The sequence below is a fragment of the Rhopilema esculentum genome, chromosome 12 (genome assembly GCF_057945365.1).
Source record: "Rhopilema esculentum isolate cy_ngs chromosome 12, ASM5794536v1, whole genome shotgun sequence".
NCBI lineage: Eukaryota > Metazoa > Cnidaria > Scyphozoa > Rhizostomeae > Rhizostomatidae > Rhopilema > Rhopilema esculentum.
The window spans coordinates 4,508,378-4,533,645 of NC_142826.1; the positions used below are offsets into that span (position 1 = coordinate 4,508,378).

The window sequence follows — 25,268 nt, forward strand, 5'->3', positions numbered from 1 at the left end:
ATTGTTTGGCGGAAGCCGACATGAACGCCATTTTTGTGAACGGAAATTTTGGCCTGAGTGTGAGCAGGTCTTGTTTGTGAAAACTTGCTGTTGGATGCCTTGTGAACAATTTGAAATAACAAAAAGAAATAATCTTAAATGCAAACTATCAATGACTAGATTGAAAGACGTCTTATAGGAGGCAGTTTATAAACTTAAACCATGGTGACTACTTGGGGATTTTTCGTACTTTTGATGCATTTAATTTTGTTGTTCGAGGAGAGTGCGTCGATATCGCCATCTAGATGCGAACCGATTACCATTCCGCTATGTCAGGACATTCAATACAACAAAACGGTATTTCCGAACCTACTTTCACACAGAAATCAAGAAGAAGCGGGACTTGAAGTTCATCAGTTTTTTCCACTGGTTAAGGTAGAATGCTCGAAGTATTTGAAATTCTTTTTGTGTTCAGTTTACGTGCCAATTTGCTCGGATAAAGTGTCGACTCCCATTCCACCATGTCGGATTTTGTGCAAAGTGGCGAGAGACGGTTGTCTCAAATTGATGAATTCGTTCGGTTTTCAGTGGCCTGAAGCATTACAATGCGAGAGATATCCAGAAATGGGCTCCGGTAGTCTCTGTGTGGGAAAAAACTTTACCGAAAAGGAACGTGGTGGAGACAAAAAGCCATCTGGCAATGGTAATAATGGAGGAAATGGTGGAAATACTAACCGCGAACCCGGGACCAAAACTAATAAAAGAAATGATAGAAGAGAGCCAGGGTTTGATGTTACCTTCAATATTTCTCAATTTAAAACGGGTAAACCAATTTTCAGATGCCCTTCTGTTCAAAACAAATCGGATGACAAGCATTATAACTTCATGGGCGAAATGGGCTGTGCAGGTGAATGTACAAACATTTACTTCACCACCAAGGAACGAGATTTCGCCCGAAAGTGGATTTTATTTTGGGCCCTGATGTGTATTATCTCTACCACCTTCAGTTTATTGACTTATTTAATTGACATGAAGAGGTTTCACTATCCTTACAAACCGATTATTTTTCTATGCGGTTGTTACTTCGTTATTGCAGTTGTTTATATTGTCGGATATGTGGCTGATAGGGACATATCATGTCATAAAGTTAAATCTGGAACGATGCTTTACAACCAAGGAACAGAGAATGCAGGATGTACTGTCGTATTTATGTTTCTTTATTTCTTTACCATGGCATCTGCGATTTGGTGGGTTATTCTTACCTTGACCTGGTTTTTGGCGGCAGGAATGAAATGGAGCCATGAAGCTATTGAAGGAAACTCGCAGTACTTCCACGCAGCGGCCTGGGCACTCCCTGCCGCTAAAACCATCGCGATTCTGGCCATGCATGAAGTTGATGGAGATGAGCTCAGTGGTATCTGTTTTGTTGGTGGTTCAAACTTGCAAGCATTGCGAGGATTCTTGCTAGCCCCTCTGTTCGTTTACCTTGTCCTTGGCACGTTTTTTCTTCTCGCTGGTTTCATCTCGTTGGTCCGCATACGGTCAGTTCTTAAGCACGATCAGTCGCTGAAAACCGACAAACTTACACGTCTGATGATCCGCATTGGTGTCTTCTCAATCCTGTACACGTTGCCTGCCATTATTGTGATTGCATGCTTGTTTTATGAACAGGCCTACCGCCACACCTGGGACAGTGCATGGATCAGATCTTGGTATAGAACAAAAATATTTTGCAACGACATGCAAGTAGATAAAAAGTACTGTTCTAGTCAGATCATTGGAGTTGAGAGGCCAGACTTTGCTGTATACATGATAAAGTTCCTGATGATGTTGATGGTAGGGATTACCTCTGGTTTTTGGATCTGGTCTGGCAAAACACTCACATCCTGGAAAAGGTTTTACTATGTGAGAATACTCAAAAGATCAATGCCAAAGAACCCTCACTCACATGGACATGGTGCTTCATCCAGGACAAACGTGTGAAGTTAACCTCACCAGAAACAAACAAGGCCTACTTGTAACTCTTGTTCTGACACATGTATTGCAGTTGACAGTACATCAGAACAAATAAAATGAGTTGCCCAGTTGGGGATTGTGTGCTGTACCTTTTGAAAGTTGTCACAGTGCCAGCCTCCAAAAAACACACTCCAGCTCTGCAACCACAATGATTTTTAAACAAATGTTGTGAAGTTTGGACTGATCTTGTTTTGCAGCTCAGAAATAACAAGATTTTTTGGGGTGTACATCATAGAAACAGACATTTTTAGTATCTACTTTGTAGAGGTGACATATAGCTTTTGTGGTTTATTCTCACTTTACCATTATGTAGAAATTTTTGAACCCAATAGGTGCATATGTTGTAAAACTCAAATTACTATTTTGATTTTTGTTCGTTTTTGCCATATTCATCAATCTTTGTAAAATATAGGCTAAGTTGTAATTAGCTGGACCACACACTGTTTGTTCAAGAAACCTCTTTCTTATATGAAAAACTCTCCATCAGTTGAGCCCTGTATAGGGAAAAAGAAATGAAAATTGAGGATAGGTTTGAAATAGCAAACATTTTATATGAAATTTGAATGAACAAAAATCGAGTTTTTAGTGCTGTTGTTTGCAATGCTAGCTTTCTTTAGAACTTGTAAAAATAATTTCTTCTCATTGGTATGAAGATTGCTCTTTGTTGCCTTTATAGGCCCCCTTTCATTGCCAATTGTGAAAAACAGTTTGTTGTATATGGTGTTTTTAATTCTTTGTACACTGGTATAAGGGACTGTATTGTTCATGGTATAACAATTTTAATATAAATTGGCAGCAGAAATTTCTGTGCTTGTACTGTAAGAAACAGGGTACCTTTGAAAACTATACCATTGTTGCCCCACTTTACTATGTATATATCATTTGGCAGTTAATTTTACATAGCACTACATTAGCATTTTTCTGAATCTGGGAAACAAAGGTTGACTTTATCATCTGTGGCCTATTTCTGGTTCCAATTGTTGCCACCATGTATTGTACAAGAAAAAACCACATAAAGCAGCCAACATATCTGTTATAACTGCTGATTTTTATCATAAAACACAAAACATTCTGCATGCATAAACAAAGTCAGGTCAACTTAGTATCACTAGTTTTTGCAAGACTACTCTTTGTCCCCCTGCTTCATCCATGTTATTAGTTTGCTTTGCTTTACAAGTAGTTATAAATTCACAAATCTTTGGAATTGCTTCAGAATTCGGGTAGTAAAGTAACATGGCTTATGTTCTCAAAACATTTTTCAATTTGATTTGTAAATGTAAATTTAGTAGATGGAATATTAAAGATATGCTACTTATGCTTGCTTTATTTTCTTTGTTTAAACTGAGAAGACACTTTTAGTCCATGTGAAATGCTCATGGACTTTTAAAATCATGTGAACCAACTGCTGTTTGAAACAGATGTGTTAAGTTTAGTTATTTTGGTGGGTGCTTTTTAGTTAGCTTGAGGAATTTTGATATTTTAACGACCATTGATATGCTTGCGTAGAACCTGAAACATCTACTCTGTTTGAACTTTCTATGTTGCTTGTAAAAAACCCCGTAGGTTCTATTACTTCGTCCTCCTAAGTTGGCAACTGATCATGTGTTTACAGGGTTTGATATTTTTCTATAGAACTGGAATAAAATTAATTACAGGTGTGATAAATATTTGACTAATAAAGAAGCCTAATAAAAGTTCTAAAAGAAATTTATTTAAACAATCTTTTGGTGGTACAAAACTTGTAAATGGCTTTGAAAAAAGCAAACATTTAGTAAACTAAAGCTTTTTGTCAGACGAAAAGCTTTAGTTTACTAAATGTTTGTTTTTTTCAAAGCCATTTAGAAATTTATTTGGGAAACGTCAGTATATCACACTAAAAATTGTCACAATTGTATTCTACCCCGATTCTTTGAATCAAATGAATTGAGAAATCAAATGAATCGACTTTTTGCAAGGATGCTTAAAAAAAACTCTTAAGATGATACTGGCTATAGATTTTCGTTATCACTCACCCTACGATTTTGTTGAATATTTTTACTCTTGACAGTAAATTTTCAGAAGAGTAAATTTCGAAAAATAAAGACAAATTTTCACAAATGTTAGAAAAAAACATTTCTGCACGATGAATATAAATTCTACGTTTATTGATCATGGGTAATCAATGTGGGAAAAGTAAAGTGACCAGTAACCCAACGAGCTTAAAAAGAGATGGATGTAGTAAATCCCGCCTTCTTACCGTAGTAGAAACTGCGTCATAATCCTTGTAATGTTCAGAAAAAGAAATGTAAAGAAAATCGTAGTAGCCTCGAGAACTATGGTATCTTGGGCGACGAGATTTGAGGTTAACTGTTATGAAACACTTAAGAATAGTTCAGAAACTTTTAAGCACCAGGAATCTAAGACGAAACATATTTCGGACAAAACCAGGTTTCTGACAATCAAAATTCCGGACAATGCCCGAAAGTCTTATCGCCTGAAAGTTTTCGATCTATAATGTAGAGCCCAACGCACAATAGATTCAGGATCAAACATGAGACCACAAACGTCCTTGATTGACAAGACCGCAAATTTTGATCGGTTACCCGGTTTTAAAGTTATTTCATGTTTAAATTTTTGTAGGTGCACGGATTACTGTGCAGTATGGCAGGCGCGGTTGTGGCTTTTTAAACCGAGATATGTGGAGGTCGTTTCATAGTCATTTGGTTGAGATTATTCAAATCCGGAATGAGATTTGCAAAAGACATAATTGGGAGAAAAACATTAGCTGATAGTAAAGGCACGGCCTCGTTGTGGTCTTGCAATGAAGCTTATACTCACTCTGCTTTGGTACACGAAAACCGTCTATAGGCCCTCTTCGATCATTTCCCTTGTAAGTTTTGGTCCCGGGTTCGCGGTTAGTATTTCCTCCATTATTACCATTGCCAGATGGCTTTTTGTCTCCACCACGTTCCTTTTCGGTAAAGTTTTTCCCACACAGAGACTACCGGAGCCCATTTCTGGATATCTCTCGCATTGTAATGTTTCAGGCCACTGAAAACCGGGCCTTGAGATGACCAAAGATTTAAGAAACTATAGTACTTATCCCAACCATGCATGGAATTAATTCTTTTAAAGATGGGATAGAAATGATTCTTTTTGACGATCAGGCACCTTTTCCTGCTTAATTGACATAGAAAGGTCTTTTTCATGTTATCTGGTGTCGCATTTCTGTGTTTCTAAAAAATCATTCAGCACATAAAATCAACAGAAAAATTAAGAAAGCCTATCCTGTTTAATATAAAAAGTATCGTTTGTAACGAAGAATAATCAATACTTTTGGGTAAAAGGAAAAGAGCCAGTTTATTGCAGGAGATTATAAGTGTATTTTTATTGTTTATTTTGAAATTGTAGCTACTTTTTACAAAAAGTTCAATTATAAATTCAAAATATTATACAGGCACAGCGGAGCGTTGGAAAAAGTAAAAGGGTCTAAGAAAGTTTGTGGGAGGCTAAAATCGAATAGAAAGAGGCTTACTTGTGATTCATTGGTAAGTTTTTGGCATTATTGGCCAAAAGTAGGGGAATTTTGCTATGTAAAATACCTATGTCAGAAACAGGCAATTTATTCTAAATTTTGCTTTAAGAACGGAAGTTATAGTGCTGGTTAAAATTACTTTAATCAAGAACTTGTCTCCTAAACCTGGTTGCAAAATTTCCCAGTCACAGTATTTGCCCCGAGCTATTTACATCTGATCTGTCTTTTCTGTAAACTCCGGAATTCCGTTTGGCATTTGTTATATGAAGACGCCAGATCGCCAGATTGGAATGACTGTATCTATAATAATCTGCATTCCGTAACACTATTTGCCACTTTCGATTTCAATCAGATTTTTCCCCTAGATGGGCAGCAGGGGTGTCCCATCTTTAATTTATCTTTTGTCTCTTTTAAACACCCTTTTTATAAGAACCAGTAAATTGAAGTTCAGGCTGGCTGTTCTTAATTTTTCGGAAAAAATTGTTAAACAATAGATTTTCCTGTTGCGTGTCAGTGATGTTCCTCTTGTTAATCTGTAATCCGTTGCCATGCCATTTCTCATTAGTTGCCATCACTTGTTGTCAGCGTCCTATTGTCTCTTGGTCATGTGTTATTCATTATATTGCCATGCTGTTTTATGTTGAGTCAGTCGTTAGTTAAAGCCGCCAAGGAAAGTCGTTATATTGAGTCGTAGTGTAAAGCCGAGAAGTAAAGCTGTGTCGAAGCCGTTCCGTTTTATGAAGTTACAGTTTGCCGTCAAATTCAGTACAGTGTACCTGCCGAACATTATTGCCGCTGACGAATATTGCTTGTTGTATTAAATTGCTGAACTATTGCTTGTGGTTTTTATCGCTGATTATTCATATATTCTGGTTCTTGTTGGAATCAACTGTTGTTTCTTTTGAACTGGACTAACCAGGGCAACTGTAAAACAGTGTCGTTTTACAAAATGTTGCTGGGTTGTTCTTAAAGACTCATTGCTAACAATGAGCCATTGCGCTACGTAAGCATCCCATAATGCATTTTTAGACTGTCTAAAATCAATTACTGCCATTGTTTGGACCGTCGCCACGCTCGCAAAGGCCCATTGTTAGCAATGAGTCTTTAATTTGTTCTTTAATTACTAGGGTGTAAGCAGTGCAATTGCTAGCAAGTATGCTCTAAGAGATTGTGAAGGCCTCATTTGCCAACAAAGTGAGTGAGAAATCTTTTATTTGCCGACAAGTTTGAAATTTCACCGGAAAAGCACTCCGAGATAACAAACATTTCTCGTTTTTGGATGAAATTTTTGGATGAGGCCCGTGTTCTTACAAAAATGTTCTTATAAAACATAGTGTATAAAAACATCAATTTAAAACAATTCTATTCAGGACCAACCCTTTTTAAAAAACAGGTACGATAAAAGCCCCCTAACAGTCAGATGGCGATAAAAACGAGGTGTTATGAAAGAAGGGGTTACGGGGGCCCACCCAAAGATTGTTTTGATGTCTAAGGTGTCCTAAAAACTGTCTTCGTTTAATGAAGGTCGATTCTAAAAAAATTGTGAATGGAGACGCCCAGCCCGGACACGTCTTAAACAAATTCCTACTATGGCTAATGGCTAAATCAAAAGTACATAGGAAAATCTCTTAAACGGTTTGACTCTGATTTAAAAGTTGCGTGCGTTTGCTGACATTTCTGCAAGCAGGGAGCGATATAATGCTTCCCCTGAAAAACAGTACGGTAGGCAGTAATAATTTGTTAATGATCAAATAACTTCATCCCCCCAGCTGATTAGTTGCTTTTGTTTCTCATAGATCTGACTACCCTAGCTGCCTGAGTTTCAAGTGACGCTAGCCCAGGGGTGTGAAGTAATGTGGGGCAAAATAAGAAAGGGAACAGGGTGAGAAAGCCGTCCATCTCTGATCTTAGATTTTAGTTGCTCTTGATCTTAAACGGTTGCTTCGACTGTAACCATCTGATGATTCATTGTTAGTCCATTATCTTGGATTCGGCAAGGAAATTATCTGCCATTTTCGTGCTGTTTTTGAGTAAAGAAATCTACGATTTGACAATAATTATCTAATCTGAAAGTTAAAGCTAATTTTTTTTCTTCCCAATAACGTAGGAATTATATTTGTTTCAATTTACGTTAGAATTAGGTCCAAAAATCTTCTTGTTATCGGCAATTTTCATTTTCTTCCTTAATCAACTGTGGGGAAAATGCAACAGAAAGCGAGCAAGGCCCAAAATTGCTGAACAAGGTGCGATTTCACAGAAAGCCTCTAAAAAATCAAGGCTTGCAATAGAAAATATTTTCCTTCACTTTGCTCCTCTAACACTACACTTTGCTCCAACCCTATTTTTATGAACCCGTTCCAAGAAAGAGTATTAACTACCAAGAAACTTAAGTTTGTTTATTTTAGCAAGTTGGAAAAATTTTCAATGCTGATGCCCAGGCCTAATTTACTCTAAAGTCGATTTTATCTACTAAGAAAGCTTTTTGATCTCGTATCGACCAACAATAAAAGGAAAATAGCAAAATGATGGTCTATAGTATTCATCATATTATGAAAATATGGTATGGTCCTTGAAATCTCACAAGGACGTATCCAGGCATTTCGACAATACTTTTTCTTCAAAATCGAATCGCAACTCGATTTATGCTAAAGCTATTTCTTCGTTATCATTTGCAGAAAACAGGCGTAGTTATGGGGGCACAGGGTGCGATTGCACCTTTGCTTTCCAGAATAAGGGGTAAAGTGTCTATTTGTAGCTCGTAGAGGTGCTCATTGCCAGCAGGGGTGTAGTTCTAGGGGGGCTCAGGAGGCCCCTTGTTGATGCAGAATATTAGCAAATATGTAATTTTGCTATTTTTTCTGCAACATTTGTTTAAGAGCCCCCTTGTTATTTTGTTAGCACTGCACCACTGCATATATTTGACTACATACCTCCCTCTATGAGATGAATGATGACGTGTGTAACAAAAAGCTATTTCTCAGGTTCAATTTTCTATATGCTCAACTTGTCAATTCTCTTCTCATACTTATTTATTTAAAACTTTTTGTAGAGCAGGTAAAACGTCTACGAAAAATACCTAGCAGTTGAGGTGTCTTTATTATCAACGTGCTTTTTTTTGAAAAATCACAGTAGAATCACGTTGTTGCCCGAGCAGAAAAAAAAACTGTTCAAGTATAGACACGGTTCACTATCAAAGTTACGATGTACCTTCTATTAGGTATATGAAAATAGTGTACGTTTGATTCACAGATGCTCCAAGTAAAAGATTTAAGGGAGATTCTAATTCTTTTCCTGAAAACTCGTTTCCAAAGCTAAAAAAATCTAAACATTTCTTTGCCGAAGTTTATTGCCTGAAAATAAATGTTCAGATAATCAGTCCAAATATAAATTAGAATGGAGTTGCTAACTGTTTAAACTGCTAATGGATGCTAGCATGAGTTCAGTTGCCTGAGTTTTGATTGGTTGCGTTTAGACGAAGCTAGCTGTACACTGATTGGTTTGGTTAGACCAAGCTTCACCCCCCAAATATGCTTTTTCTACTTGACCATTGATTGTGATTTGCAGTTTTTATAAATGAGCAGACGAAGTTGCTTTGTCTCTATGTTGTAAATTAGCCAAAACTTTCAAATATGAAAAAGTGACTGGGAGATGAAGACTGAAGTTTGCTATTGAAAGTCCTAATTAAAAGCGCTGTCTTTGTAAATTCAAATTGAGAATTGATTCCTTATGCGTCTTATGAATTGATTAATGAACAAGATGCAGGAGCTGAGAGCCGAAACAATTTGCATTAGTAGTTGAATCTGACTCGTGGTTTTCAATTCTTTTTCACCAAAATGCTTGTTTTCTGCAGACTGACAGAGAGATAACATCAATCTTCAACTCTTTAGAGAGAAGAGCTCGAACATATTCTTAAGCAAGAAGAAGATAATCTCGCTGTCCTGAGTGAAACTTGTTATCGACTAACTTAATGAATCAAACGTGAATTATAGTCTCTTTTCATGAAACATTAACAATTTTAAAGGATTTTTTCGGCTTCAATGCACCTTTCCTTAAAAAATCATTGAATTTGGAAAACAGGAAATGATCGAAATACGGCGTAAATTAGCCTTTAGAACGTTGTTCGTATCTCTGTCAATAAGATTTCTCCTGGTCGTGTGCTGACAAAACGTCTGAGATAATTTTGCAAGGTTGACCTCCTAATGGATTTCTACTGTGTATGAAGATCAACATAAAAAAGCGCTTTTATGTAAATTGAAGTCGAAAATTGACAATGAAGTGTAATGTTTAGCGAGGTTAATACCCGTCAAGGTGGCATAAGCCTCTGCAAAATTAACACATTATAAGTATTCTAGTTAGCACTGATTATAATGTGACACATTTTAGGTGTCTCTTTGTTCTTTGCCTGCGCTTGCAGGAGAACTTTAGAACGGTTGAATCCCTGAACTCAGACCGCAGGCGCATACAGCGAAGATCTGCTTATATTCCACCAGTAGCGGCCTGCCAGGGGAGGGCCGGGGGGCCAGGGCCCCCAGCTGACTTTTTCATAAGGGCGCCAAAGCTTGCATAGGGCGCCGAAAACTCGAAAAAAAATTTGATACGACAGGCTTGTCAGCAGAGACAAAAAAGACGCCTTATAATTCAAAACTTTCCCCCTAGAAAAGTCTCACTTCAGGACACGTCTTTATGCCTGTTAAGTACTGTATTACCCAGACAAAACATTTGTACTGTTCGCATGAGCGCAAAAATTAATCAATTTTTTAAAGGAGTGTCAGGAAACAATTCTTTTGTGTGGAGGGCACAGTATTCATGGGGCACACAGAAATACTCTTCCATTCAGACGAAACTTCTCAAAACCTGTAAATAAATTTCTTATGCCAAAAGATAGCCAATGTTCAAGATACGTACAGAAGATCGAATTAAAATGCCAGATACGAAGGAGTTAGTAGAAGCTGAAAATTATTTTTCGAATGCCCCTCTACTCAAGCCTGCCTCCCTTGCCCCTTGGTCGTTCCGGCGTTGCTGATGTTTCTAGTGGGTACTTCAGGCAGTGGCGTACCGAAGGGCTTTGGAATGGGGAGGAGGGGGGGTTGTAGTATGAGAAATTTACCGACAGGGTTGATTAAAGATAGCTAATCACAGCGCACAAATTTTACACTCTAGTACCGTAGTGGTTCCTTTATGTTTAAACTGGATATAACGAAATTGCAAACTGAACTTATTTTATTGTTTTTAACTGGATTGAAATTTAGCAGATTACTTGCAAAATACTCATAATTTGGATCTAGCAGACTAATAATTTGGATCTCTGGAAGGTCAGGGTCAGGAAAATATTCACACCATCAAATGATATCGATACATATAAAAACATATAGTCCTGCATGGTATAGATTCATATTCTCATTCTTCTAGTTTTAATTGACCAGCTATCTGCAACTTCATCAAGATCAAAAGATCCAAACGATCTCAAATGTCACTGAAACATGCAGCTACCATTAGATAGTCTTAACCTTTCTTCTTTCATTGTGGAATGGAGGAAACCTTTAAAGGCAGTGTGACACCCCCTCCCACACCCCACTTCGGCACGCCCCTGACTTCAAGTTTCTTTTCAAGGGCCATACATTGATTTTGACAAGAAAGTTGGATCGGGCCTAATTTTCTTAACGGTTGCGTTTTTTGGACTATTATAATTTTCATTTAAAATTTGATAAAATATTTACTTCATTTTGTATCAAATGACATAGTCTTAAAGCATTTCTAGCACCTTTCAGTTGTGTCATAGTGAATTCACAGATATGTTAGAAATCGCATTTACTAGCCCTATGAGTAACTGGAATCCTCTACTTATTGGCTAGGACCGACTCTCTCCATTATCTGTTTCCCCAACACCCCCTAATTTGCCCCTGACTGTAAGTTGTGTTATAGATATGTTTTGAGCTTGTTTAGTTGCCCCAAAGTACAAATTTATCAAAACAAAGGTAAATATTTTATCTGGCGCTTTGGATTCCCCTCCAAGGTGCCAAATGAACACAACAAAGAGAACAAAACCCTCATTTTACCACATCGTAGGGGTAGCTCTTGGAAATTCCTCATACGTGTTCTTGACACATTTTTATTTAGTTTATCTGCTTGGATTGGCTTCGAAGAGATAGTCAATTTCGTGCGTGAGTCGGTCCAATTTGTCCTGACACCCCATGAAAAATTATTATATTTAGGACCCTGTTCTCGCGTGGGGGTCAGTCTATCCTTGACATACAAGGTTAAAAAATTTAAGAGTATTACCAGACTGCCAATATTTTCAGGAAAAGACAATAATGTTAGTTACGAAGGGCATCATTTTGCTGCTGACCTCTCCAGGCGGAAATGGCCAGGCGCCACTGTATACCACTGCATAATCACACTTGCAGCATCAACTCGTATGCGTGATCTACCCTGAGTACCAGACTCACACTATAAAGAAAGAATGAGAGAGTTATTCTCATTGATTGAGTTTCGTACTAGGAGGAATTCGTAATCAGATATGATAGTGATTTCAAATTCGATGAATATTTTACAGTTTTGATTACTGTGTATGAAATTCCATATCGTGCTGATAGAAAGGAACAAAATTCAAAAAGATCATTTATATAACCCATCAAATGCAAATAAGAAAAAAAATACAATTTCGCTCGTTAGAATCATCAAAATGCTAGCCTTTTAAAAATTCTTTCTTTATAAAACCTAACTAAAAAGTTTGCAATAATAATGTAACTCTTAGCAAAAATTATCTGGGCCCTAGTGCGGTTATGCTTAAACGCTCCTCCCCTTCTCTATTACTCCGTTACATTTGCGCCTCTAATTTTATGTGTAAGGGTACGAAATTCCAAACTCCACCTTAGAAAAGGTCTCACATTCATTTTAAAGACTTAAACTCATTGAGCATCGAGGTAACCTATGCGGTCGCTTTTACAGTTTACGCTTTGGCCATTGCAGACTGGGTAGTAAAGCCAGAGTAACTTCTCTGGGTGCTAACAGAGCCCCTATCAGGGGGAAACAAAGAGCGGAAGAGAGCTATGTAGCAGAAATGAGAGAGAGGGAGTAATCGAATAGGGTTATACCCTATATGCATAAAAAAAGAAAGTTAGAGAACAGAGGAGATTTGTTGTTGTTTTACATGAATCTTTGTAAATATCATGTCGATGACGTTATCCTGAAGGGACAGTTTCAGTCATAATTAGTCTGGAAGGTGTACTTTATCCAATCCTGCATGGCAAGTGAAATAAAAAATCAGGAAGCTACCCAAGTTTAGCAATAACAAGTAATTGAAATCGTTATCAAGAAAAAGGAAAACTAGAGCAAAAATTGGAAGTAGTTTCTTGAAATCTTGAAACCTCATAAGCCCGTTTTCTTCAGTGGGAATAACGTTTGAAGATAACTTTTATTTGGAAGAATATAATGGCAATTTCTGCTAACCTTTACGGAATTGAAATTACCTAATTATACAATTCACAAGCAGTTTTGATTTTTGTCATATATTGTTTGTTTGACTGTTTAGTACCGGCTAATATTTTATCAGCTATGCTATGATTAACTTCTGCAAAAAGGGCACAGAGAGGTTATGGAGGTCCCTGGGGTAAAAAGGAAAAATGCAGATCATCGCGAGCAAAGCGAGCTGAAAATTTGGCAATTACGCCCCTTAGAAGAGCTTAAAATTCCATTTCAAAACGACTTCTTGGAGTAATTTCGACATATTAAACAGCTGTCAATTAATTCCGACGAAAGGTGGAATTTTCCGACGACATTGCTGATGGAGGGGGGGGGGGGGGGGGCGAGCCCCTCATACATTGCAAGAAAAGTCTGTTTCATAAGTTTTCAAATTTGTCAGGAAATAAGAGATAGCTCATCAACTTTGTCGACAAAAGGTACCCGAATACCCCCCTCCCCCCTTGAGCATAGCTAGCGACGGCACTGTGCATACAATTTATTTTAAAATAATGATTATAGTCTATTTATACAGGGTGCTACACCTCTACCTTATCAAACACTACCTTTGTTAAATGGTGCGATTTTATGTCCTTATCTTTTATACTGTCTTCTGACGTTCTGTTATCATTATGGGTAGCTTTTTATTGCTAAAACTTGGAATGCTTCGGCATCTGTGCTTGGTTAGTTTCTTTGAATGCAAAAATAATGTAGATATGTAAATTGGACGCAGTCGTGCCAAGCTTAAAATTCGGAATTGCAATTTAGAAACAACTTGCCTTATACACCAGAGGGTGAATGGGATAACCAGACAATTGTATTTAAGTACTAGGTTTGCTTTTCATCACGCGTCTATTCAATTCTTACTTCATATGAAAAAGACCGATCATTAATTTTTGATTTAGCTGGATGTGCACGGATATTGCTTGGCAGATATGTTTCCAGAAATTGACAGGAAGGTTGTCAGTCAATAACTACAACCTAATCATTTGTAGATGACTACACCATTGTGGGCAAATGTTACAAGCAAGAAAATTGTTTATAGAAATATTCAGGCTCAGAATAAAAATTTTTAGGAATTTCGAAATTGATCAAAATTTAGCAGGCCATAATGGTTTTGTACGCATTTTCCTACTGAAATCATTATTGTGAATAAAGATGGTTGATGATGGACATGATTATGATAGTGATGATTCCAACGGCAATGATTAATTGATCTTGATAGATGATCAAGTAGTTATTATTGTTATAATGATTAGCGCAGCCAAGAAGCCAGCAAAAAATATCATGCTCGACATTGATTGTTCATTTATCAGATTGAAGGACATTGGGCGAATGATAATTGTACTGGTTAATCAACTTCTTCGTAAGCAACGCCAAAAATCCATAGGATAACACACTATTTTAGCGATAAGCTTCTTAGTTCAACATGATAAGATAGATCCAATTAGAAAAAGAGATTATGTTGCAGCGGTTTTTCGCCCACTTAATGCCATTAGAATGCAGCACTAAAACTCTAAAATACGTTCAAAAACTCAGTATAGCGACCATTGAATGGAAGCTGAACATCAAAGAACCTGATAAGCTGTAAATGAATAATCTTTGACGTGAATTCTCTATTTTGAAAAGCATCTTGAATCGTTGAAAATGCAGAAGTCTCCAGAACAATTATAAGGCTTGGGTTTTTGCCATGTCTGATAAGTTGCAAATCTCGCCATACGAATTAAAAATCTCCTATCGTTCTGAGTTCTTTCAAGGGCTAGGGCTGCATGTCAGAAAGACTTGTGTAAGGAGCAGAAGGGAAAGGAGCAAAGATCCAGCCAGTAGCGTAGCGAGAGGGTGAAGGCATTGGCAAAAAATATTCTCTTTTAAAATGGCGTTCTCTGGCGTTCAAAAGCGAGTTGACCCCCATTTTTTCCTTTCCCATCTCACCTTTGCCCCCAATCTTACCACCTTGGCTACGCTACCCTAGCTTTGGAAGAACTCAGAACAGAGACTTGCCAAGTCAAATCCTAGATTTAAAAAACATCGAATTTAGGTTAAGTTTTTTCTGTCTTAAATATAAGCATCGCTTAGGTCATGCTCGAGAAGAGAGCATTTCGTCGGGACTGCTAGCCTAGTACGAGGTGTTGTGAAATCGATCCAGTTCATGTGCATGATCAAGTCCAATGTAGACCTCAACAACTATTTTGTCGTACTGACTGAACTATTTCAGCCTATAACCTTTGAACGAAAGATTGTTTTGATTCATTTTCAGTGACGCTAGAATGGAAACAAAACTTTGTAACAACATTTTTGAATTTTTTTAGGTCAATGTCACTTAGATAGATTGCAAGGGGTTTCAGTGCACCGCTAGTGAACACGTTTGGCCGGAAATCTGAAAGGAACTCGTCATCATTTTCTGGAATTTTGGAACGAACTCAAAATTTCTTAAAACAAGATGAGCAAAAACATGACTTAAAGACTTATTGCTAACAATGAGCCATTGCGCTACGTAAGCATCCCATAATGCATTTTTACACTGTCTAAAATCAATTTTGGTTAATCTGTAGAAAATTACTGCCGTTGTTTGGACCGTCGCCACGCTCGCAAAAGCCCATTGTTAGCAATGAGTCTTTAACATTTTGACACAAGCTCGTAGTTAAGGTAGTTATGAAAAAGTTTCTTAAGAAAAAATTTTCATGCCTCTACAACGTAAGATTGAAAAGAGTGAAAAGCCAAAAATTTTATAAATTGACTTTAAATGAGATCTTTGCGCGTGTCAACATATAATTCAACGAAAGTCAATTGCAAACATTCGCCGTAAAGAAAAAGCTGCAAAGAAAAAGGAGAAAATTAACCGCATCCTACCTTAATTGCTACTGGTTACTCGCGCTTCTATCGTCACAACTAGTAGAGGTAGAGGCCCTTCCCCTTTATATACATTTCTGGAAAATTCTGTTTACATTGAAAATATGTACGTTGGTTTTTCAAAATCAATATCACATTGTCCTGTGAATTTCGAATAGTAGGTTGTAATACCACAAATAGAGAAATTAAAAGAAAAACTTTCAATGGTTTCTCTTTCGGCGCTATCTGACAACCCTACAAATTTTCATTTGATGAAATGTTTTTCTAGCGAGTCTTAAAACGATTGAACCTTCAAATGGAAGTCACTTTTGTAGTTATCAGCGGATGAAAACAAAAAAATGCCTCGTAACAGATTTATACGAAAACCGATTTATTCTTTAAAAGCAAATTTAATAAGCAAATTTATTCTACCTCTCAGTTAATTATCTGGCGAGTGGGATGAAATCATCTAATGTTTACATGCAGATTCTATCACATCTCCCAGCTGTATATGAAGAAAATAATCCCGCCTTCAAGCCTGTGTGCAGACAAGTGGTACGAAATTTGATTGCATTTATATGAACATTTTATCCTATCTTCCAGCTTCACCCCAACTTCCAGCGTTTATATGGAAAAATTTCATCCCACCCAAGTGAGATCGCACCTAACCGGGCTGGCTAGTTTTCCATATAACTGCAAGATGAAAAATACAAAAATCCTATAGGAGAGTGGAATCTCACCTATCAGCTCACAGACCTGGCGGTGGGATGATTTTCTCCTTATAAACAGACCCTAAAATATGTTATTTACAGCTTGAAATTAGTGACTTTTCAAAGGGGCATTCCTTAGATTTCATTGAAAGGAGATTTATATTACTTCAAATTTGGTAGGCCCAATAACTGTATATTCAAAATTGCATTCTTGTACAACATAGATGAAAAACTGCGACAGCACATAAATTCTTGATAAACAATACTATTCCGAAGAATCGGCCTTCTGTTTCAAAATATTTAAGCGAAACAGAACAGTCTGTATCGAAAACACCAACAAATGATGCTGTCAAAAAGAAGCCGCCTCGCGTGTTGAGTAGTAAACACTTGCAAAAAAAGTCAAAGAATACGAGTCTTATTCAGAAATACAAGAAACAATAGTTCATTGAATACAGCCATTTACCAAAACAACGACATTTATTAAATAGGATGAACAATGTCGACCTGTCGAGTTTTCTTCTAATTATATAGTTATTTGTGAAGTTTTTAAGCATTTGTGTACAGTACATATATGCATCGATAAAAACGTTCTATGCTACCATAAAATTAACATTGATCATAAAAATAGACCAAATTCCCAACACAACATCAAAGAAATTTTACCTAACTTAAATTCATCGCACACATTTTGCACATAATTCCAAGAGACATTTTCGTCTCTGTTACGTTCAGTCCAATTTACGAATAAGAAAATTTAAGGCAAAATCGTCGTCGCGCTTTAGAATAATGCAGCACGTGTCCAAAAAATATTCAGATTCAGTTGGTATAATGAAAGATTCAGAATAGCCTAAATTTCTAGGAGCAGAATCCTTTCCTCTGTCGTTCTAATTCCCGACAACGCTTTGTAATAAGCTAAATGCACAAATACGTATTCGGGGGCCAATTATAAATGGCCTAAGGCCTGATGAGGTTCTTCAAAGACCTAGAAACTCCAAAATGGAACTCCTACAAATTCAAGTTTGGAAATTCACTGCAGCAAGGTCACAAATTGTAAATAGCAGGTAAACTCACCAGTTCTTGAAATCAGAGTTTTCCATTTTGAAGATCTGGTTTTTTTACAATTTTTTTACGATGGTTTGCTCACGTCATTTAGCAAGCAAAAGGGCGCCATATAGAATAGAACTCAGACCTTTTCGCAGAGGTGGGACAACGCAACATGGAGTTTGATTTGTATTCTCAAGGATTCGGGGGAGGGATATTTGGTGCGTAATCAGCATTGAAACATAAATATTAATGCTTGACGCTGAAAAACGTCGAGGGATGCTACCTTGCGTTAAAAGAAACAGGGGCCTTGAAAGTTTCGTAACTAAATATTTCGAATGAATCACTCTTATAGTTTTAATACTTTTACGAAGTCGCTATACCAATGCAGCGATTCATTGAGAATATTACTAAAATTGACTACCCGATTCTAAATAAGGTTAAAAATAAAACTACATATATATTTATATCTACCAGTATTTTCGCAATTCAAACCGCTGTTGTCTTATAAAGAAACGCAGTTGTAACTACACTGTGTGGATTCGCGTCAAAACACGTCACAAGCTGCAAATGCGACTTACAAACGTCCACTTTTCGCTGAAGAATTCGATTCTCTCGTGTCAATGTCCTTACTGCTTGCGGATCATCCAATGAAATGTCTCTAAGACGCTCTGGAAAAGATACATTTAACGGTTAATATGGCGAGATAAAAATTTCCTCGAAGAAAATCAAAATATTTTCTTGAAGCAGTAGAGTAGTGGGGGAGGCAAGAGAGGGCAGACCAATAGAAAAAATCCCTTTACAATGGTATTTTGAAAAAGGGGGTTTTCTGGCATTCAAAGGGTGTGGACCCCAATCGTCCATCGCTCAACTCACCTTTGCCCCCCCCCAGTCTTACCACCCTGGCTATGCTACTGCCTTGAAGAACGAAAAATTTGAAGCTGAACACTTTTTGTTAATATAGAGGAGGTCGAATGTTGATGCTAAAGTAAATTTGCATTTCAACGATTAAAAAACACAAAGAGATCTCGTCAAGTCAAGAAAACAGGCTGAAACATTTGAGTATTAATTACAAAGAAAGACACAGTTACCGAAATCAAACAAATCGAGGATAAAGAAAATAAATATTTGATACTGGAAAGTAGCTAACAGGAAACGATTTTGCTTGATCTTGTTATATTGCATACAAAAAGGTTTCTTTGCATTGGCCGATCTTGCCTATTCGAGTTAAAAAATCGAGATTGGTTGGCTTGATGCTGATTAGAGAGACTTCCCTTCATCATATTAATTCAATGCGGTTAATAATATGATATCTGCCCGAAGATATGAAATTCCTTCCATTTTCTCTTCCACTACAACGCCGCGAAATAATAAGCCCCATTGAGTTACGTTCTTTTAAGCTAGGAGGTTTAAAAGCTTTTTTCAACACTTTACGTCAAACCATATTATGCTAAGTCCCATTTGCAAAGGGCTCAGCAAAAGTGAATTAACCATGCCCTTGTTTGTGCAAATGGGATTCAGCGTTATTGCTTGTCGATCTCAGGCAAGTGCAGGGAAGCTGAACGTCTTTTCTAAGGTCCCGTAGCCAGGGTCTCCTAGGAGGGGGGGGGGGGAGAAGGGGCGGTGATAATCTGTTCTGTGAAATGGGCAATGTCTTTTGGTAATCTCTAGGAACAGCAAAATATGTCACATGGTTAGCTCAAGTAAAAAGTAGACATTGGTACTCAATGACCCGCTCCCTATTTGGCTAGAGGGCATGCTTAACCATTCTTGATGCATATTAATCGTCAACTGCCATCAAAGTTATATTTGGATGCTTAGAACCTCCTTCTTGCTGTTCACAGTCTAAAATTGCGCACTTTTAAAAACACAGGGAAACCCGAAGGGGGGAAGGGGTTGGAATTTGCCACCCAAATCGTTCTCGGAAGCGTTTTCATGCTCTTGCTTAACTTACAATCGCAACATTTTTAAAACTTCTACAAACCAATTGTTAGTATTACAGAAATCAATCTAGAGCAGCGGCGCTCAGATAGGACGAGCAATAGGCAACCTAAAGAAATTTTGCAGAAAACGGTATGCGAAAGGCATTTAACGAGCCATTTCCAAACCACACGTTTTCCAGGACAGCAAGTCTTAGGACCAGAGGCATTTCACTGGATGGACTTTCCTAGCTGCGTGGATGTTTACACTCAATTTTTGATTCTTTGAAATCACGTAAAAGAATTTAGAAAGAATACTGGTTTAAGTTTCTGAGATACTTGATTTTGATAATGCTATGATACAAAAAATGCTATCGTTAGGCCAGATATTTTGCAAAATTTCATATATGGCTTTGAAGGGCTCAATAATAATAAAAGACATAAAAAACATACCATCAACATCAGGAGATGGATCTTTCAATAGGACTAGTTTCTGAAGAACTTGCTGTAGGCTCTCTTTCATGCCTTTTCGTTCTCCTATTAGCTTTTTAACTTCCTTTTTATGAACTTTACTTTTCCCAAATCGTGATCGATCAAATTGGTCCTAAATGCAAAAATTTCGTATTAAATGATATAAAATAGCAAAAATGCAATACGATATTAATAGAATAATAATATAGAATAAACATAGATAGAATAGTATAATATAGATAGAATAAAATAGATAGAAAAAACAAATGTGATATACAGTGTAGCTTCGTACATCTGTACTTTCGTAGGAACTTATAACGTTAGGGAAAGGTAATAGCATTTGGTTCAAAATTTCCTTACAATTTTACAAAAATAACTGATTTTTTGACACTTTTTTCTACATTTGCCTTTTCTGACTTCCGCTTATTGAATTGGTTATATTTCATGTCAATTCCGCTGCCATCCTTAAAAGCTTTTTCTTATCATTTGCATTTAGGAACGAAAGCGTCAGACCGAGTAGCTGAAAATGCAGCTAACTTTTATTAATTATTCTATTAATCATAACACGTAATCAAAAGGCTGGCAGGAGGACATCTCTTCCATTTAGGTGCTTCCCAAATGAAAGTACTAACAAGAATTGAACTTCAGTTTTTATTTCAAAACAAAGATTAATTCCACTGAGTCAAACGACGCAGCAATATATTTACTACTGTAACTGATAATACCTCGATGTTAAAAATGCCACTTTCCGGAATAGATGGAGTGTCTTTGTTCTTTTTATCTTTCGCTGCAAAGAAAACAACGTTATGTCTTCGTGCATAGGTTATAAAATACCTAGAAAATCAAGTTGATTAAAAAATGCCAAATACCGGGTACATTTAAAAAAACAACGAAAGAATCAAGGCTTCCAAAAAATTAAGGTTTAAACCTCTGTTTAATTCTATAACAAAATATATTTCCGTTTGAGTGCCTTTACATACCATTTTGAATATGTTATCATGTCAAGAAAAAATAGACGCAAATATTTTTTTCTAGGAACATAAATGGCACTGTTAATTGGCATTGAAAATGAACAAGTTAAGTGTCATAAAAATCACTAAGCTCGTCAGCAGCTTATTCGTGTTTGCGTAAAAATTATTTAATTCTTAACTATATATTTTGGCTTCATTAAAAAATACAGAAAATTACATGGCGTTAAAAACATATAAGCAATTGTGGCTTTCAGTACCTTTTTTGTCTTTTTTTGTCGACTTTGCTTTGCCACGCTCTGAGTCCATATCAGACACGGCGTTAAGGTTGTTACTGCTTTCACAGCGCATGCTCTCGTAACCGCTGCTCACACCTTCGGAAGCCAATCCAGCTAAAAGTAGAGATTCAATAATAAGTCTGAAACCAGGAGATGAATGATGGGAGGGGCTTGGGGGCTGGAGGGAAGCAGATACTTAGCTAAAACCAAAAGTGACCAAATATAGCGTATCCTTTCAAATTGAATTAATCCATTTGAAACATAATTACATAGTCAAACGTGAGAAAGAGTATACTCTCTCTTATAAAAACACAATTTAAAAGAACACGGAGGCAACATTTGTCCAAAAAAAGAAAAACGTAAGAACACGCCCAGTTTCAGATGAAAAATAAGAGTGTTAATAAATGAATAAGAAAACGATGGCCCCTACAACAAAGTTGACGTGGAATGCTGTTACTAGCTGCAAACTAATGCTTTTTGAAAAATCTTTCAAAACCATTTATTTTATGAACGATGCACTGTACTTTCCAAAGAAAATATAAATGCTTTCAAAGATTGAATCAGAGGGAGAGCTTTATCAAAATCGTTCTTGTTATTTTTAAAACAACAAATCACATAAGGTTATTCTAAATTTGATCCGATTCTGGACAATGTTTATGCGATATGCCTTGCCGAGATTGGAAGAAGTCTTTGAGCCTTCGTTTATAACCGTTACTTCTTACTTCTTCAACTTTTATTTACATATAACAGGGACGAATCTAAGGCAAGTCTTACCTGTTTTCGGAATCGTTAATAAGCTGCCACAGCTACTTCCACTATCTAGCCTTGTACCTCCTTGCCTGTAAAACAAAAGACAAATTAGGAATTTCAAAAATAAATATTACGTGGCATATCAAAGTTGCTTATAGCAATAATATCAGGATGTTCTTATAGCAATAATATTAGGATGTTCAAAAACAAATATTACATGGCATATTAAATCAATAATGAACTGGTGGATCCAAAAAAATTCACCATTAATTTTCAGACAAAAAGACATAGAACTGTAAGCTGCAAATAAAATTTTATGAAGCTTAAAACTGCTTAAAATGCTTGATTCGATAAGATAGCAAATGATCATTTAACATTCTTCTAGACATGATAATACATCTTTATTTGTTTCCTATATGTTGTAATATTAAACCAAAACAGTTTCAAATTTAATATTACAAGTGCATTTGGAATAGCTATATTCAGCAAGATTTCTTAAATATGAAAAAAAATCTACGAATAAATAATATTGATCAAACAAATACCGAAAAACAATGGTTAGCTTTTGGATATGATTAAAAGTAGATATACTTTAAAGAGAATTCATTAGATCTAAAGCTACGATTTTAAAGAGATTCACTTCTTCTTAAAAAAACAGATTCTTTTCACTGGACAACCACTATACATGGTAAATAAATTTCTCAAGTTTCTACTCTTTCAGAGTTTTTAACAATGAAATTAAGGAAAATGTTAGACAGCTTGTCATTGGGAGATAAGAAAGCTGAAAGACTTGTTTGGCGAGATTTGATCCAAAATTTAAGCTTGATGATGATTTAATCTATCGAACTTTCACTAAAAAAAAGGGAAATAAAGAAACAAGAAACTTTGTATTTTCTGACCAATAGTATAATTTATATTTAATGCTCTGAATATTGCGTACTGCTTTATTACCTGAAAAGATGATTGAAGATCCAGGGCAAATCACCCACATGAATAGTATATAAATTTCCTCCTATAAATATAGATAATATATATTTCCAAAAATAAAGATGCACTTACGCTTGTCCTTCCTCTTTGTCTTTTTGCGAACTTGTGCTTTTCGTTAGATCGTTTAGAGGCTCCCATGTTTTGCTTAGGAGCAAGTCGAACTGTTCATCTACTTCCTGTGTTGATTTTTCTTCAGTTATCGAAGAACTCGTCTTCTGAAACTCCGCAATCGATGCTTCTCGTTGCTTACGTAAAAGTTCTCGTACGTTCAAACTATCAATATACAATGGGTCCAGTCGCTCTTGTGACGTCACTGTGACGATAATACTATCGTCAACACTTAATCTTTTTAATGCTTCTTCAAGCTTTTTAGATCTGCGCTCCTCCTCAGCAGTTGCTAGACGTTCATTTTCAAGATATTTGGAAATAAGTTCTGGTTCCACTTCAGATATTTCGTTTTCGACGTCGAATCTTTCAACGATTTTCGACACTAAGTCTCTTTCGAAATTGTCAACTGTTTGTTGACTGCTGGCGATAGACTCTTCCGAGCGGATTCGCGGGCTAAATGCCGAAACATCAATCGCACTTTTGCAAGGACCATCTTCGTTTCTACTGAAGTATCTATCTAGACTCGTAGTCCTACTGACGGGGATGCTCGTTGGTAAATTTCGAGTACGTGATCTACCTCGTTCGCTAGTTTGACGAATTCGCTCTTGCGACGACGAGAGCTTCTTTGAAAAAGATCGCCCATTATCAGTAGAGTGAAGATTTCTCTCGCTACTGGCCGCTTCTATAGAAACATTTAAGTTCGATTTATGGGATCCTGGAACTAAACAATAATAAGGCGTTGATGGGTGTAACAGAGCCTCCCTAGCATTGTCCGATATAGTGTACGAGCCTAAAACATCTTTTACGGTCGATTGCGATGATTTCCTCGAAGATAACCTGCCCCGTTCTTCACTGAATGACGAAAGTAGAGAGTTATTTGAGAGAAAATTAGTGTCTACATTCTTCATGCTCGTACCGTGAATACAAGTGTTACTAGAAGTGGATTTTTCGAGATTGCAAGAACAATGCCTCTCAACAATTTCAGGAGTAAATTTTGGCCTTTCTATTGTTGAAATGGCTTCACAGCTCAAATCTAACGTCCTCGTTGGTTCAACAAAACTCGCTACGTCGAAATTTTCACTTTCATGAAATGTGGGCGCATCGTCAAAATCTGGTGGTCCTTCGAAGTCTGTCAGTTCTCTATCACTGAGGACCTCTCCCTTTGGTCCAACGTAAATTACGGTATCGCAAGATTCCTCCGCAGCGCTCGTAGTGAATTCCGAGTCTCCAATCGATTCCGATTCACAAGCCTGCGTAACGAGTAGCGGCTGCACAGGTTTGGTCCGCCTTCGCAATCGACGAGATTCGTCACACGAGCTGTCTCCTCCAGACGAGCCACTTGAATACTTTGGAGAACAAGGAAAACATATAAAAATGTTGAATTAAAAAAAATAACTTCTACTGAACTCCACATTCCTTTGCACCTTAATTCAAACTTAAAATAGCCTTGGCCTGTAAGTTTTGACCATAACTGAAGATATCCTTTCTCAGAAAAACTCGCTTTCACAGAAATCTATTAATAGCAACATAAATAGCAACAAGCTTATATTTACATTATAAATTTAGCACAGTTCTCCGCTTTAAATTCGAATTTGCAGCAAGAAACCATCCTGTTTTATATACCAAAGCGTTAAGCACTTCATAAATATTTTGACATCTAAATTCTAGTTGACATGGCGGCATAAAAGTGCAAGACTGGTATCTGCCATAGATGAAAGATGCTCTTAATGAGGGGTGCTAAGCTTGATCTTGAAGCTATTGAATGAATACATACCCGGCTCTTCTTTCTTCTTGACCGATGAATCCGAGTGGTGACTTCCATTGTTGATAAGGTCGCCGGATACTTCTTTGGGTCGCCGGATACAAAGGTAAGGAGTGCAATACGAGTTGACAACGCACCGATTGCCTCTTTAAGTAGGACGGTAAGTTTGTTGTCACGATGAGGAACATGCTTAGCTCCGTTAGCAAGAGCAACGAGCACGTTACCGAGGCTTGATAATGATAACCAAGAATCACCCGGCTCCCGGTGTTTCTTATTTCGTTTGCAACCGGACAGGTCAATCAAATGGAACCGAGATCGGCCACCGTGAACTAAAAATTGAAACGAATTATGATCAGAAAAGAAAATGTGGTAAGTACCAAAGTTTACTTGAAAAATCAACATTCGCTTAGTAAACATTCCAAAATGCAGCGGAACAGTTTGAATGAGTTCATCAAACTGTTTAAGAGAAGAATAAAGG

The 25,268-nt window shown here is 36.9% G+C and overlaps 2 protein-coding genes across 15 annotated transcripts in view; one reads left to right on the top strand and one right to left on the bottom strand.

Annotated features, from left to right (window-relative positions):
• The window catches only part of LOC135681616 (uncharacterized), a 128,265-nt gene that overhangs the window by 7,366 nt on the left and 95,631 nt on the right, over positions 1-25,268 (bottom strand). For 13 of the 14 annotated variants that reach the window (XM_065196176.2, XM_065196170.2, XM_065196171.2 and 10 more), the window contains 7 exons: positions 24,803-25,119; positions 22,993-24,374; positions 21,958-22,022; positions 21,166-21,297; positions 20,663-20,724; positions 19,920-20,070; positions 16,914-18,218 (listed from right to left, as the gene is read on the bottom strand). In XM_065196176.2, coding sequence (XP_065052248.1) covers positions 18,037-18,218; positions 19,920-20,070; positions 20,663-20,724; positions 21,166-21,297; positions 21,958-22,022; positions 22,993-24,374; positions 24,803-25,119 — 2,291 coding nt within the window. In that variant the 3' untranslated portion in view covers positions 16,914-18,036. Of the gene's footprint in view, positions 1-16,913; positions 18,219-19,919; positions 20,071-20,662; positions 20,725-21,165; positions 21,298-21,957; positions 22,023-22,992; positions 24,375-24,802; positions 25,120-25,268 lie in introns of those variants that run through there. The other variant, XR_010515627.2, reaches the window with a different exon arrangement.
• On the top strand, positions 22-3,310 carry LOC135681617 (frizzled-2). The gene has a single exon (XM_065196185.2). It carries the CDS (start codon positions 202-204, stop codon positions 1,960-1,962), a length of 1,761 nt encoding a protein of 586 aa, XP_065052257.1. The 5' UTR covers positions 22-201; the 3' UTR covers positions 1,963-3,310.

What these genes read in the sequence shown, in the direction of transcription:
- LOC135681617 (XM_065196185.2), top strand. Translation starts at nt 202, where the DNA reads ATGGTGACTACTTGGGGATTTTTCGTACTTTTGATGCATTTAATTTTG.